General features: G+C 37.9%; 1 protein-coding gene across 2 annotated transcripts; it reads left to right on the top strand.

Moving 5' to 3' along the window:
- Positions 1 to 703: 703 nt before the first annotated feature.
- LOC141803983 (annexin A13-like) lies at positions 704 to 13,376 on the top strand. 2 transcript variants are annotated; one of them, XM_074688156.1, is made up of 11 exons: positions 704 to 955; positions 2,338 to 2,413; positions 3,083 to 3,177; positions 3,267 to 3,434; positions 5,517 to 5,550; positions 5,849 to 5,928; positions 6,512 to 6,580; positions 8,627 to 8,728; positions 8,818 to 8,893; positions 9,010 to 9,122; positions 11,226 to 13,376. In XM_074688156.1, the coding sequence occupies exons 1-11, from the start codon at positions 941 to 943 to the stop codon at positions 11,343 to 11,345; spliced, it is 948 nt and encodes a 315-aa protein (XP_074544257.1). In that variant the 5' UTR covers positions 704 to 940; the 3' UTR covers positions 11,346 to 13,376. The 2 variants fall into 2 exon arrangements, with proteins under 2 accessions (XP_074544257.1, XP_074544256.1); XM_074688155.1 differs by having other exon boundaries at positions 717 to 955; positions 3,264 to 3,434.
- Positions 13,377 to 15,598: the final 2,222 nt, after the last annotated feature.

The following is a 15,598-nucleotide window of genomic DNA, read 5'->3' as shown; positions in this document are numbered from 1 at the left end:
CAGACCTTACATTCTGAGCTCAATTTGGGAAAACCCAAAACATAGGTTTTAGCCCTCAGACTTGATTCAAGATGTATTTTTTGTCACATGGGATGGCATGGGCTTCGGCAGGGGAAACATATTTCATGGAATTTCAGCCAAAACTGGAAAGTCAAAATTTGGCTCCAAATTTCAGGTCTGGACATTACTTTCTGAGCTCAATTTGGGAAAACCCAAAACACAGGTTTTATCCCTCAGACTTGATTCAGGATGCATTTTTGTCACCTGGGTTGGCGTGGGCTTCGACGGGGACACATATTTCATGGAATTTCAGGCAAAACTGGAAAGTCAAAAATGTGTGATGTGATGACATTAAGTTAAAAAATATCTTCTTGGTGGTTAACTTCTCCACATTGGTTGACAAACCGTTACACTCAGCAGTGCTTCTGTACCCAAGTTGCGCGCGCATCCGCAGTGTTGATAAACAAATAATCCCTTTATACTTGTGTTTTGCCGTTAATCTATGTATAATGCAAAGTCACTGTATTAAACTTTGGTGGTGGGGTGGGGGGCTGTGATGCTCGCTATGTCCCCACCAATGTCAAAATCAAACCGACCAAACCAGTGTCTCTGTGGATCCACCCCTATTCACAAGTACAGGCAAACGTGATGAGTCGTTGAGTCGAACAGGTCTATCAACTCGAGCCAATGATAATTTGACAGGATCAAATATTATTTTACCCTCTCAATCCACCTAAGCAGCTCCACCTCCTCCATCCTGCTAACTTAATAAGCGGTAGTGACGTCATCGCTGCTGCAGCAGACAGGGCTGCGTCCCGCAGGAACAGCCCATCTGACTTTATCCATACCACATCAACTCCAGAGCAGCCGAACCTCCAAACACTGCACGCAGCTTTCCGCTTTCACTCTCTCTCCGCTAACAGCAGCCAGGAACACCAACATGGGGAATGTTCAGGTAGGAAAAGTAACTTTTTGAAAACTTCTGTATCCATTTCTGAACCGGAGCATCGTTATCAAAAAATGACAGCGCGAAAAGAGCGATTTAACGGTGATGTAATACGAAAGTCGCTTCAAAATGAAAATCACTGCTATAAATCCAAGGGGGAAGCTCTCAAAGTAAGACAGACTGAGTCGAAAGGTTGAATCAAGGGGATAAATTTCTTCCAAAAAAGACATTTTGTGTAAACACTGCGACTGTTTTGAGCAAAACTTGCGCAGTTAACTTGGTCAAAGGGAGGTTCCCTGTGAGGCCGAGGAGAGGAGGCAGCAGCAGTAGGAATTTGAGAGGGGCTCTGATCAATAAGGCCGCATTGTGTGCTTTAGAGGCCAGACGAGGAGAGACACTGTACAGTACACACTGCTGCTGCTGCTGCTGCTCCTGCTCCATGACTCAGCTCGATCACAGGGCTGCACCCTTTCCTGCGGGATAAACTGGCTTAATGCAATGAAATAACCGTACGATCATTTCCAGAGACCCAATCTGCCTGAGTGGGCTGGCTTTTAATTATAGCGTTAGATTGTTTTGAAACTGTTATATATTACTTTGTTGGATTCTGATTTTATTAAATGAGCAGTTTATACTGCAAAGCACTCTACATGTCTCTTAAAGTGTGAGGTTAGATTTTATATGAGTAATGTCCCACAGTTCCTTGGGTCATCTGCACGGATTTTAATTAAATTGTGTTTACTTGGGGTGTGGGTTGTACACTGTTGTGTGTGTTTATGGGGGATATCAGGTCACTTATGATTATTGTTTTTTTCCTTTCTTTTGTCAAGCATTTTGTGTTGCTACTGTTGTGCATTGATTGATGTGTGATGCATTTACATAATGACAACAAAAAAGAGGTAAAAAATTTTTTTATTTGGACAACGTCATCGTCTCAACTATCTTCTAGGCTCCAGGAATTGAAAAAAAGTCTTAAACTTTCAGAAGAAACACTTTCCATCTTTTTTTACATGCACTGAACATTTTAAGACCTTAGAAACACATTTTATTGATCAATATTCTAAACCTTTTGTGAAAAATGCAATACACAGATCCATATGATCCACAGTAGACTAATTCATAACACAGTAGCACACCTACATTGCCTTCCTTAAGATTTTCTTATCTACCGTCTTTAATTATCACTGCTTATCTATGAGTTGTCATTCAGTCAGTTTTATCCAAATCATAAGTCTCTTTTCTTCTCATGGCACACTGAATAAATCGTCCACATAAGATATCTGGCCTGTAGCTTGAACGTTCCTGGGATTTACTTAAAAGAAAATAGAAAAACTGTTTTTCACATCTGCAAACATCTTGTTTTGATTTTGTGTTTACTTTCTATCTCCCAGCCCACTATCGTCCCATATGAGGACTTTGATGTCACAGCTGATATTAAGGCCATCAGAAAAGCATGTAAAGGTTTGGGTAAGTGCACATACATTTGTGAATTTGCTTCCTGCTCTGCCAGCCAGATATTTAATTGGCTCTGTGTGTTGAGAAGTCTCTTATGTGTGCTGAGTGTTAGCAGACATCAAACAGAAGATTTACAGGCAATCTGTCAGTAACATTAGGACCTTACCAGAATTTTAGCTTTATCTATATGTTGGATTTTTTTCCTAATTTTACACTTTTTTTGTCCTTTCAATCATCCAGAAATGACATTTCATGTTAAGTCATCTGGCTTTGCAAAGATCTTTGAGAACAAAGAGACAAAATTTATGTAAGGCAGGCGTCAGCCTCTTCCCTTCCTCTGACTGCAGACATTTAATGAGTTGATGAGGTTTAAAAACCAAACAAACCAAACCAGCCACCAGTTATAAAAACAGTGCATTTTGAGCGCGTTTATGAACAGGTTGTTATGTTTAAACTATCTTACTATAAGCTTTTCATTTAAATATATGACAGTTAAAAGCTTCAGTAAGTCATAGAGTAGCCTTTTTTTGTTAAATTAGGTTAACTAACTGAATTTGCTCTTATGCTCTTGCAATCTTGTCAAGGATAAACTTAGCGCATAGCATTGCTTTTGTGGTTTGGCACCTAAGCTCTTGTGTCAGAATCCTGAACTCTATGTTCATGCTGCTCTTTCTTCTCCAGGCACAGATGAAGACGCCATCATTCAGATCATGGCCAATCGTTCAGCAGCTCAGCGTCTGGAGATCAAACAGGCCTACTTTGAGAAGTACGACGATGTGAGTACCTGCTTGTAGCGTCCTCAGTGTTAACACATGCAAACGTTGTGTTATGTGACTTCAGTGTTAACCCTGCCTGCCTTCAGGAGTTGGAGGAGGTCCTGAAGAGCGAGCTGACGGGGAGTTTTGAGAAAGCCATCATTGCCATGTTGGACCCTCTCCACGTTTACTACGCAAAGGAGCTGAGAAGAGCCATGAAGGGCGCAGGGACAGATGAAGCAGTGCTCGTTGAGATCCTGTGCACAGCCAGCAATGAGGTCTGTCAGTGTGATGGTGATGATGCTAATGATGATGATGTTTATAGTTACTGTCACCCATGTCATCTTTAACTTTGGTTTATTTCAGTCATATCATTTACAATCTCAGAAACTGGGGAGTTACTTTTGTCCTTAAAGATTTTACTGCCTTATTTTCATACCACTTTAAGACAAGAGGCTAAAAAAAGACTAAACTATAGACTGTCTAACCACCGGCAACACACCAGCTATCTTGCATAAAGCCAAATCTTTTGGAGCTCCCCCTGGTGAACTATGGAGACATTGACGCTCAGTCACTGTTTTAAAGGTCCCATATTATGCTCCTTTTCTGCACTTTAATATGGATCATTGATGTCTTCATGAAATGGTAGTAACATGTTTTGGTCCAAAAAGCCAATAAATCAAGCACAGCAGCATTGTTTCTAGGCTCTCATAGCCCCTCTGTTCAGAAAGGTCTGATTTAGTGGGCGTGACCTTCATATGTAAATGAGCCACCGCTGATACCGCCCCGCTCTTCCGCGTTACTGAGAGTGGCGCCACAAGCTCCGAGTGCACAATGTTTAGAAAACAGCGAAGCTCGTTTACCGTAACATTACAGGCTAAAACAACAGGCTAAAACAACAGGCTAACGGCAGCTAAAGTTAGCATTCTGAAGCTAACACAGAGACAGGGGGGACACTGAGGAAAAGCTCTTGCATCTGCTCCACAGCACACAGCATTTAAAATACTCACATTTCCAGGGTCCGAGGTTTGTTGGTGGATGGTTGGTAATGCACCTGGATTCAGGACCAGTCTATTCACTAGCCCTCTGTTGTACTGTCCAAAGTTGGAAAAGCAGTTGGCAGTAAAGTAACTAGCACACACATGCACAGTTTTACTGAGTGTAGATGGCACATTTCCTTGATAAATGAACTCTAGCCACTTAGTATTATCTTCTTCCAAGATGGGAAGCTTGTGCATGGAACAATGTGGATGTTTACAGCCACTGCTGGAGAGATTTCCCTGGGGTATCTGCTCCAGTGGACCAATCAGGTCAGACTTGCTCCTGATTGGTCAAAAAAGGGAATTGCTGACGTCAGCAAATCCCCAAAATCCAAACAGCTCGTTTTAGGTCAGGATTTTACATTCACAAGCTCTACTAAGTACAGGTTTTGTCATTGAATATGATATTTTGTGGGCTGGGAGGAAAGTCAAAGACCCCTCAAGTTTCACTAAAAAACTTAATGAAGTAATTTTTGCATAATATGGGACCTTTAAACTTACTCAATTACAGATCATTTCCTATAGGGTCTTGGTCTCAATGATCTGCAGAAATTGTCTTCAGCAAGAGCAGTCAATAAAACATATAAACAAGTTATGTGACATGTGTGGCAGATGTAAACAAGCTGCATTTTCATGAACCCAACAGTTTTTTTATCATGAACAACTTTACTAATCTATAATATAATAATAAACAAAAAAACAGCAGTTTTTCTTGATGAAACTAAAGATTAAAGAGCCCCAGACATGTCATGGTCAAAAAGGATTAAACTGTGGCCACAAAAATGGGCTCTAAATTGCTTGTAGCAAGTAAAAAAACTCTGCCAATGGAATAAGAAAAAATTGCTGAAAACTTTGCTTGAATCTAGAATTATCTCTTAATACAAGTATCTTTTCTCTTGTTCCATAGGCAACTTGTTACAAGCAATTCAGACCTTTTTGTCTTTACATAACTTGAAGTAAGACATTTTTCTGGACTGGTCAGGTGAATGTGGCTCATATTAAGTCTTAAAAAAAAATTTCACCGAAAATAAGACAAAAACACTTGGTAAGATTTCAGCTTTTTGCAGTGTGACGATAGTATGTCACCGGCTCTGACAGGAAAGACAGTCTGTATAGATGTTGAACCCGCTTATATTGTCAGCTGCTAGTTGCTAACACTGACTGTTCTCCAGGGAGACAATTTACATGTTTTGTCAGTGTTTTAATTGAAAGCATTCCCTGTTGCTGTAAATAGTGCTGAAAGGAAGCAGGAGTAAATTTAAGCAGTAACACTTGCTGCAAAAACAAAAATAATCTAATCTACTATTTTCTTTTCTCCAGGACATCGTGAAGTACAAGGAGGCCTATGCTGAGTGTGAGTCCTCACCCACGATGAGTCATTCATAAAGATATTTAAGCCTCATACTGGAATTTGTGGTCAGTCAGAGTTTTATGTTAGTGTTCATGCAGAGGGTGTTTTCCCTCATGGAGTGAATCATGTTGTAGTGAGACATGATTTCCCAACTCACTCACCACAAATACAGCCTGATCCCCTCATCCTCTGCCGCCTCTTTCAATCACAGAGTATCCTGTACTGTAAAGCACATGTTTATGCTTTAAAAATGTAGGAAGAAGCTACTTAAATTGGGACTCTTCTGCTCCTGATTTTTCAGTGCACGAGCGTGAATTAGAGGCTGACGTTGAGGGCGACACTAGTGGAGATGTGAGGAACCTGATGGTGGCGCTGCTGCAGGTAAACTGAACACTTATCATACAGGCCTGATTTCACAAAGAAAGCTCTTCAGAAGTATTAGTGAAAAACAGAGTCAGAAAACAAAGCTGCTTCTTTTTAAGTTTTGTTGTCTTGAATTTGGATGAAGGCTGTGAAAAGAGGGAGGACATTACTTTTCTTCTATTGTCTTTTTGCTCGCTGACTTGCTCTCCCGGCTGTGATTCGCCCACTGAGACATTGGTCACACATCACATCATTGTCTGGCATGCTTTAGCCTTTTTTTCAGCGCTCCCACCCTACTTTGCTTCCCTTCTCTTTTCCTTCCCCATAAATAAAGACAAACAGTGTGACTCATGTTCCATAGCAATGTCTTTACAAAGCGCCGCCACTTCCACGGCCTTCACATATTTCCCTAATGTGTAGCAGATGATTGTAATCCAACTAAACGCTTTGGATTATTTTTACTGTGATTCGTCTTCTCTCGCTCAATGTTTTCCTTCACTCTTTCAACAAATTTTGCTGACTTTATACATCTTCCTAACTACTCTCTTGCTCTTTTATTCCCTCATGTTCCTTCGTCTTCTTTTCTATCCTTTTTCTGCAGGCGGCCAGGGACGAGAGCCTTGATGTGGATGAAGAGTTGGCCCAAGGGGATGCTGCAGCTTTGATTGAGGTACCTCCACATATCATATCTCTACAGGGTAAAACCATCAAATTTGAGGCCTTATTCACATTTTCCCCTTAAAACCACCCGTGTTTAGCAAAGAAGTGTCATCCAGGACTCAAAATGGTTAAGCAAAGAAGCCAGTGTCTCACAAAAACAGAATTTAAAATCAAGGCATGTTTTTGCGGTCGTGCTGCACTGTGGATTTAATTGCTGACAGACATGTTGGATCTCTGCAGAATCTTACATTTAAGTTGCATAATGACACAAATATGAATAAATGTAAAGAGAAACGTGTTAAATCTTTCAAAATGCTGCAAAAACTGAAATCTAAGCAGGTATCTGTCTTTTTTATGTCTAATAAGACTTAATCTGAGCCACATTTCCCCGAAAGTCTAGAAAATGACTCGTTTCAAGAATTAAAAGGCAAAAACAATGCCTGAATTGATTATAAAGACCAAAACAGTCTGCTATGGGGTAAGAAATATTGCTTGTTTAGTTTCTTGATATATGAATATTAATAACAGAAACTAAATAGGTACAGTTTTCTTATCCCATTGGCACATTTTTTTTCACTCTTTACAAACAACCCAGGTGTTATTTTTGTCTTTGATTTCTTGAAATAAGACATTTTCCTAGAGTTGTCAGATAAATGTGGCTCATATTAACTCTAAAAAATAGACTATTTTTACTAAAAAATAATACTTGCTTGGATACCACCTTTGAACTGGACCAGGGCTTGTTGCTTTCATCCTCATGGCCAGCAGAGGGAGACAGCTGTGCAAAAAAGTGAAATACTGTGTAAACACTAAGGAAAAAATATTGTTTTCTGGGATCTTGACATGAAAAAAAAAAAAACAGAAAATAGATAATAACACTATTAATTAAATATATAACACTATTGATGAAATAAATAATAACCAAATAACCCTTTTCGAGTTTTTCACAGAAAAAAAGACCATGGAATAAAAACTTTCTTGCAGACACTACTGTTTGCAGCTTTCTCTCATTAACTTTACTGTGAAAGCCAGAAAGCAAGCAGGCTAAGAAACCAAACTAAATGATACAACACCTACCAGCACATCTCATTTCACTACCAGCATGGTTGTATAAGAGGATTTTTTTAAGGGAGGGGTTACAGAAAGGGCACAAGCTGCAGAAGGGTGGAATAGAAAGTTACGTTCTGTGCATGTGTAAGTCTCGATCACGTAGCCAGACTAAAAAAAAAAAAATCATAATGCACCTCTGGTATTGTTCAGGGAGCTGGGCAAAATGTGGAGGCGGGCTGTATCCGGCCCCTGGACAATAGTTTGGGGACCACTGCTGTAAAACAAAGGTGGTGACAGTCATTACACTCAAACTGCAAAAACTGAAAACAAAGCAAATGTCTAATTTTGTATTTAAAAGACACAGATGACACCTGAATTGCTTGCAGATAAAAAAGAGAACTGCCAATGGGATCAGGAAAAAGTCCTACTTTACTTTCTTGTCTAGATACCTTGTCTCATTTTGAAAAACTTTACAAACATTTTTTCTTACCCCATATGTAGATTTTTCTAAGCAATCCTTGTACCTTTTTTGTTTTTCAACATTATAAACAAGAGACTTTTATAAACTTGTCAGGTGAAGTGTAACAGCGTAACAGCTCAGATTTCAGTTTTGCAGAGAACTTGGAAAACCTGTGGTTAAAACTATTCTTCCTTTGTGATGCACATTTGACATCCTTCCTGTTAGCAACTTAGATGTGACAAGTACAGACCCTGAGCTGCTTGTATGTCTGCAGACTGTTGGTCCAGCGTCCATCATTAAATTTGATATATTCAGTAACACACATAACACCTTAGATGTGAGACATGAACTGGAATCATGTCTAATTTTTTAAAATATAACCCAGATTATAATCATACATGAGTCGTGCTTTGATTCCTTTCTGCAGGATTCCTCCATGAGATGAACCAAAATTTCACCCCTGATGAATTTAAAGAGAGAAAATTAACTACAGGTAAATGTAATCAGCCTGTTTCTGCTGTTATTTCCTCTTTTTTTCCCTGTCAGGCAGGAGAGGAAAGATTCGGCACTGATGAGTCCACCTTTACCTTCATTCTGACGCACAGGAACTACATGCAGCTCCAGGCCACGTTTAAGATCTATGAGACGGTGAGGACTGCATCCATCTCAGTGAAATCACATCACTGGTTTTTGTATTGTTTGTATTATAGTGTCTCATTTGACTCCTTGTCTTACAGCTTTCAGGAAAAGACATTTTGGACACCATTGATTCTGAGGCAACAGGGACTCTGAAGGAGTGCTACATCACCCTGGGTAGATTTTATCATGATGATGCAGACATGTCTACAAAATGAGACATTTTTAAGTTTTATTCAGATTCAAATAGCTTAAGTTTATTTATGGTGCTGTTGTTCTATCTGTGTTTTTAGTCAGGTGTGCCAAGAACCCTCAGCTGTATTTCGCTCGACGTCTTAATGCCGCCATGAAGGGAGCAGGCACAGACGAAGACACGCTCATTCGCATCATCGTAGGACGCTCTGAGGCAAGTCTGAGCGAGAAAAAAAAACATTTTTATGTTCAGAATAAAGTTTTGTCCAAGACTGTATTTAAGGTGGTCCCCAACCTTTTCCAACTCAGGGCCCACTTTTAAGTCTTAAACATTTTCATGGCCCACCCCCGACTGGTAATTACATAAAAACATGTTGCAACTTAAAACCTTTTTAGATGAATTATTTATTTAACACAAACATAGTTTGGCCTTATCTAATGGCACAGTTTACAGTCAGCTCAATCTTTTTATCTGGGCTTAAAAAGTATCTTAAATCTATTAGACAGACTGATGCACAGTAATATATAATACATTTTATTCTAAAATCATACACTGGATTATAATGCAATCATAGTTACTCATAGTTAAAGTTGAGAGTGAAGCTGCTGCTCTCATTGTGCCCCCCCAGTCTGAAAGTCTGGACGTGCCCCTGGCCTGCACAGAGGTACAGTGTGGTATGAAGGCTTTCAGGTTTGATCTCTAAAAGCTAGAGGAAAACTCCTCTGCTGATTTTTAAAGAATGAGAGGAAAACAGCAAAAATATAACTTCTGTCCCAAAGAGAGCAGAAAGGTGACTCCTGGAGGAGCGGGAGAAGGAATAGCGATCAGCTACTGTGTAATATGTGGGAGTGAACTCAGCATAAGCACCGCACTGATCACCATCACAGGCTGCACTAACTGATCAGGATGATGTTTAAAGCAAATATAAACCATAGAGTTAGAGCTGAGAACTGTGAGCAGCAAATACCCACCAGAGCTCTGTGTTTTATCATTGTAGACCGTGATATGATCCAACCATGAGTGTGAGTTTGTTCATGTGAGAACACAGAGAGATGATTGGCTTCTGAAAGATAACTGCACTCTTAAAGTTCTTGTTGCATACAAGAGCCATGTGCAATGTAATTTACGTCTGAAACATCGGAAAAAGAAAAGATCATAATTCAGAAGGCATGGCGGCTTTTACTTTGTCATGGCGGTGCGCTATGATCCTTTACATGTAGCGGAAACCCAGCCATACGATGCGCTCTGAGAGCACTTTTTTTTTAAAATAAAGATTGAACATGAAGGACTGAATTGAATACAAGAGAAACATGTTGGAGGCTCCACAGTCACTAACACAGCATCTATAACATGATGCAAAGTTTACATGTGCTATTAATTATGATTTTAACTTGCGTTTCCTATTTTATGTTTTTTATGTTTGGTCCTCATGGTCTCTTTTTAGGCTGGATGGTTCTTATATTGTCTGGGTTCCTATTAAGTAGTATAAATTATAGAAAGGACCTTTTTACCTCATGTCCTTTGACACTGTCTTTCTCTGTTAAGTCTTAATTTAAGCTGTGCTTTTTGTTTTTACTTTATTGTGCTCATTGTTAGTTTGTTTGTTTTGTATTTTGTGCTGAATGCTTGTAAAAGCACTTTGTAAACAATGTTTTTAAAAGTGCTATACAAATAATAAAATTATTATTATTATTATTATTATTATTATTATTATTATTATTATTATTATTATTATCATTATCATTATTATTATTATTATTATTATTATTATTATTATATTTTTACATAATTACATCCCCACCCCCACAAAAATCAAACTATTTTGGAAAAGCTTTGGCAGCCCACTTGCAGTACCTTTGCAGCCCACCAGGGGGCCACAGCTCACAGGTTGGGAATCACTGGTTTAGACAGTTTTCTTTAAATGAATTGAGACCAAAAAAACTGTGTTAAGTCAAAGATCATTCTCTGAGGAAGAAAAAGTAGATAATGAAGCTTCTGTCACTAAAATTCATTTTCAGCTCTGTTAGTTTCTCTTAAACCTCATAGAGGGGCATGAAAGAGTTAAGTGCCAAGTGGTGTGGAATTAACACCTTTTGTCACGTCATTATAGCTCAAGAAACAAAACAGTTTTATTCAGAAGTAGGAATGCATGTGTTAGTCCCACAAAACAGTTAAACATACATTAAACTGTATGTTCTACTGTAGGAACAATAGAATGATTTATTTATTTAAATCTTTGTTTAGAAAAACTATAATGTGTATCATGTATCGTGTATTGTGTAAATTATAATTTTAATGTATCTTATTCACCCACAGATTGACCTGGAGACGGTGAAGGACATGTACCTGGAGAAATACGACGTCACCCTGAAGGACGCTCTGGATTCAGATTGTGGTGGAGACTTTAAACGCCTCCTCATACAGATCTTGCATTAAAACTTCTCACTTCTTCCTCACGTTCTCCCTGCAGACCTTATTAACCAACATTACACACACCCAGTAATCCATTTTCCTCTTTATCCTCTTTTTACCGGGTTATCTCTAGGGATGGGAATTGATAAGATTTTGTCAATACAGATGCCCTTATCAATTCTGCTTATCGATCTGATTCTTTATCGATTTCCTTATCAATTCCTGTTGTGAGTTTTCTTGGTACAAAAAGTAGCTTTACAGATGTGTCAACATTTAATTGAGTTTATACTGTAAGTGAATAAAATGTAATTGGTCCCTGAGTCTGGATATTTCTGGGCATGAGAAACAGAAACAGGTAAAAATATTACACAATGTGACGTTGATGTATTGTGTTGTAATGTATTAATAATTCAAGTAGGTCATCTCGTGTCTCAAAGTGGTTATAGCAATGGTTTAAGTTGTTTGGAACCTTTCCGTAGTTATGAAGTCAGCCATGAGCCTTTAAATTGTCTGTTAGCTTTCAACATTTGAAATTCAAGTATTTTTTACAAAGAGTTGATGTGATATGTTTCTGTGATGAAAGTTGAAATTATATTCTGAAGCTGAAGCTATACTGATGTATGCTAACTGCTAGCATATCAGTGCAGGCTTCCATATGCGCTAACATCAAACTTGCACTATTTTGTTATTTTGGTAAATAAGGTGATTTATACCATTTGGAATGTACTGAAAATGAATCTCCTGAGAGAGAGTAATGTACATTTCTCTATGAAGTCAGTTCTTCAGTAAAACTTCAAGCTGAAAATCCTGAATCAGAGTTTTCTTGGGAAACGTTATCTCACTGCTAAGCTAAGATAGCTGCAGCAGACTAGTAACCCAGTAACGTAAGGCCCAGTGGCTCTGGCACAATGTAAAGAATTGATAAGGGAATCGTTAAGCACAAATGCTAACGATATCGATGGATTGAAACGTTTCTCATCGATTCTCAACAGGAACCAGTTTTCGATTCCCATCCCTAGTTATCTCATCCCCTCTGTGGGCCTGTCATGTTTGTCTTCATCTCTCTCAGTCTTTGAGACACTTCTCTCTGCAGCATGGACCAAAAACAACTTGTTACTATATTATGCAGTGTTTTACACATGGTTAACTTACATTTATAGTCTCTGAAGAACCAGGAACTTGCCAAGAACTTTACACTCAGTAAAAAAATCATTTCATTGTGCAAAATCTCCCTTTTCCACAATCGGCAGCTGTACAGTAATTTTTGTACCTTGTTTTTTTTTTTTTTTTTAAACTCAAACCAAAGCTGTAAACATGAAAAGGTCTTAGCTGCTTGACTCATGTGACCTCTGGTATTAGGCCAAGAATTTATTTCTCATTTTATCATCATCATCATTTATTAAAGCCACTCCTGTTTGCCTCAAAGATCGCCTTATATGAAATGAAAACAATGCAATTTCTTTTTTGCTGTGACACTCAACACGCAAGTGCCGAACTATCACATTTAATCATCATTAGTACGATGTAACTTTAATCAGAGCTCTAATCTCTTTAAAGTGCACAGTACTGGCTTTTTGTAGTCACATCCCTGTTTGTTATGTGGGATTTTTTAACTCAGACAGTTTGTACACTTTTTTTCAGTCAAAGCTGAAATGCTGCCTTTCAAATTGACACCCTTTATTAGACAACTCCTGTCCTCCAGGTCTTCACCTGTCACTTACAGTTGTTAAATGTACTCATATCTACAGTTCTTTGTGATGAACTTGTGAAACCTAGAGATCGTATTGTTTTAAGACCAATACATACTAACAGATAGATAGTTAAAACAAAAATAGACATGTATTTCTGTGTAATCTCTGAAGAACAATCGCAGCACCGGACACACCGTCTGCATCATGTATGAAGTCATATCATAGCTCATTTTAATTAAACCGTTATTAAAGTCATGTTAAAGCTAAAATGTCTGGTTGTGTTGTCATATAGCAGAAAACTAAATTATATGAAGGATTGTGAACTTGTCGTATTGACATTTAGTACACAGGAATAAACTTAAATCCAACATGAAACGTGTGTTGTCTTTTTGTCCTGCAGGGGGCGGTGCTGCACCAGGATTTCATACATGTTTTGAAGGATATTCTGTATGACTTTCATACAGCTGAACATTTCAACTTACTCTGTGATGATCTTTTAGTTTATAAGATAAGATTTTGCACTTATGTTAACTAGTAAAATGAAATACATCAATCAAGACAGCTAAATATGGGGGACTTTGATCTAAAATATCACTTTTTCTCTTGTTTTTGCATCCTGAATTAAAACTATTCTTGTGCTAAAGAGCATAGAAATGATAAGGCACCTCCGAGGGAGTGGAGGACAGCGAAAGTTCATAACAAGTGAGAAATGTTTCCAGATGCTATGACCTAAAAACCTAAAAACAGCTCATTTTTCACTTTCTGTCCTCCAGCAATAGTCTTCTGCTCATTTTTTTTCCTGTTTAACCTCAATTTTCCATCTTTATGTCTTTTTCTCTTACTTTGTAGTTATAGCAGTCTCAGTACAAAGGGACAGCATTTGGAGTACACCTGTTTTCTGTCCATCTAGCTACCTATACAGCCTGTGCACCACATGTAACCCAGCAGCCTCATGCGGCACTCACACTCTGGCAGCCGAACTATCTCTCCACTTCAGATGAGCAGCACATGTGCATGGAGAAATTAGACAGGGGTGAAGATTCAGAATCAGTCAAGCGTCTGACACATGACACTATATATGAGACCTTGCCTTGAGTGGAATTTGCAAAAGAGTCACCTTCGAGAGGAATCTTCCCTTTTCTATAACCAGGACAGAAAAGCACAGGGAGCACTGACTGTAGCAACCTGTGGCAAAACAGTAGGAGGTAACGACAATGATGTCATTTTTTAATCTATTTTAGCCTTTCCTCTAGTGCAGGGGTCTGTAAACTTTACTTTCATAGCAGTCATTTTTACTCAGCTTACCTGGATTGAAGTCATTCAGGAGCCACAAAATCTACTTTATCTTATTTTGTACATTGTAAAATCTAGTAAATAAATGTACATGTGATGTTGTAGTTTTTTATTTTTAAAATTTGCAAATATTAAAAAAAAAAAAAAAAATTATGTCGAAAATGTCCGTTACTTGCAAAACCAATTAAATTTTATTGAGTTGCAAAATCTTTCAGAAAGTTAAAAATTGAAAAAAAAAATGAAACAAATAAAGAAAAATGTGCCACAGTTAGCAAAAAGTACAAAATTTTGAAACTATTAAAGTTTGCCAAAAATTCATAAAAATTGCAAAAAAAAAAAAAAAAAAAAAAAATCTGTAATTTTGAAAATTTGCAAAGTTTAAAAATGGAATTGGAATTATTTGCAAAATTTTCACAAGTTCAAAAGAATTAAATTCACAAAACTTTTAAAAAAGGTGCAAGATATCATTTTTTTTAATTTGCAAAAATGTCAACAAAAAAAAATTGGCATTCAAACAATTTGCAAAAGTTCCAAAAAGTAAACATCTAAAAAAAATAAAACAATATTAAAGGTTATTTGCAAGATGTGATGAATAATTAGTCCAACAAAATGTTAACACATGACTTTATTTAGTGTCAGTGTCTTCAATCATCAATACCCTCTGTAAGAAAAATAAAAAAGAGCCACATGAGGCTTGAGGGCCACAGGTTGAAGACCCTTGCACTAGTGTCAAGACAAATGCACAGTCATAGTTGTCATAGTCATAGGATGACCATGAGCCACAAAGGCCACAACTGATCTCAGATTAGCCACCTTCACTTCCAACCCGTGACACTAAACTCTTCTGTTTGCTTTTTTGGAGGCAGATTTTTGGTTAAAATCTACAGTTTGGGAGAAGCTGTGTAGGAAACAGACTGCTCACTTGTCAATGCTGCACATTTTCTTTTGTCAGTATTAAATTGTGACAGCTTCCCTTTGAACCCTAAAAATGTATCTAAGGGGACAAAAAATCGATGTATCATAGTATCGGTATTTTTTGTTTAACAATTTTAAATAATGCTCTGTGATTGACTGGCGACCAGTCCAGGGTGTACCCAGCCTCTCAGCTGGGTTATAGTGATAGTGAAATAGTGATTTTTTGTTCCAGCATTGTTGTTGTTTTTTCTTCTTCTTTTTTTTTTAATTACTATTTTTTTCTTAATTTAAGTCCTTCATTTTACTCTTTGTTTAGAAGGGAAAAAAATTAGATGTTAGAGCCCCCTGATTGAATCTTAAAAACTGACTCACATGTGA

Source organism: Halichoeres trimaculatus, unplaced genomic scaffold, assembly GCF_033239565.1.
Source record: "Halichoeres trimaculatus isolate MK-OKI-2021-1 unplaced genomic scaffold, fHalTri1.1 fHalTri1_scaffold_15, whole genome shotgun sequence".
NCBI classification, from domain to species: domain Eukaryota; kingdom Metazoa; phylum Chordata; class Actinopteri; order Labriformes; family Labridae; genus Halichoeres; species Halichoeres trimaculatus.
The sequence above is the reverse complement of the archived record's forward strand: the minus strand, read 5'-3'. Positions and strand labels throughout refer to the sequence as shown.

Excerpts from the sequence above, each read along its gene's own strand:
- LOC141803983 (XM_074688155.1), top strand. Across the intron at positions 5,551-5,848 it reads CAAGGAGGCCTATGCTGAGT|TGCACGAGCGTGAATTAGAG; the intron begins GTGAGTCCTCAC and ends CTGATTTTTCAG. Across the intron at positions 6,581-8,626 it reads ATGCTGCAGCTTTGATTGAG|GCAGGAGAGGAAAGATTCGG; the intron begins GTACCTCCACAT and ends TTTCCCTGTCAG.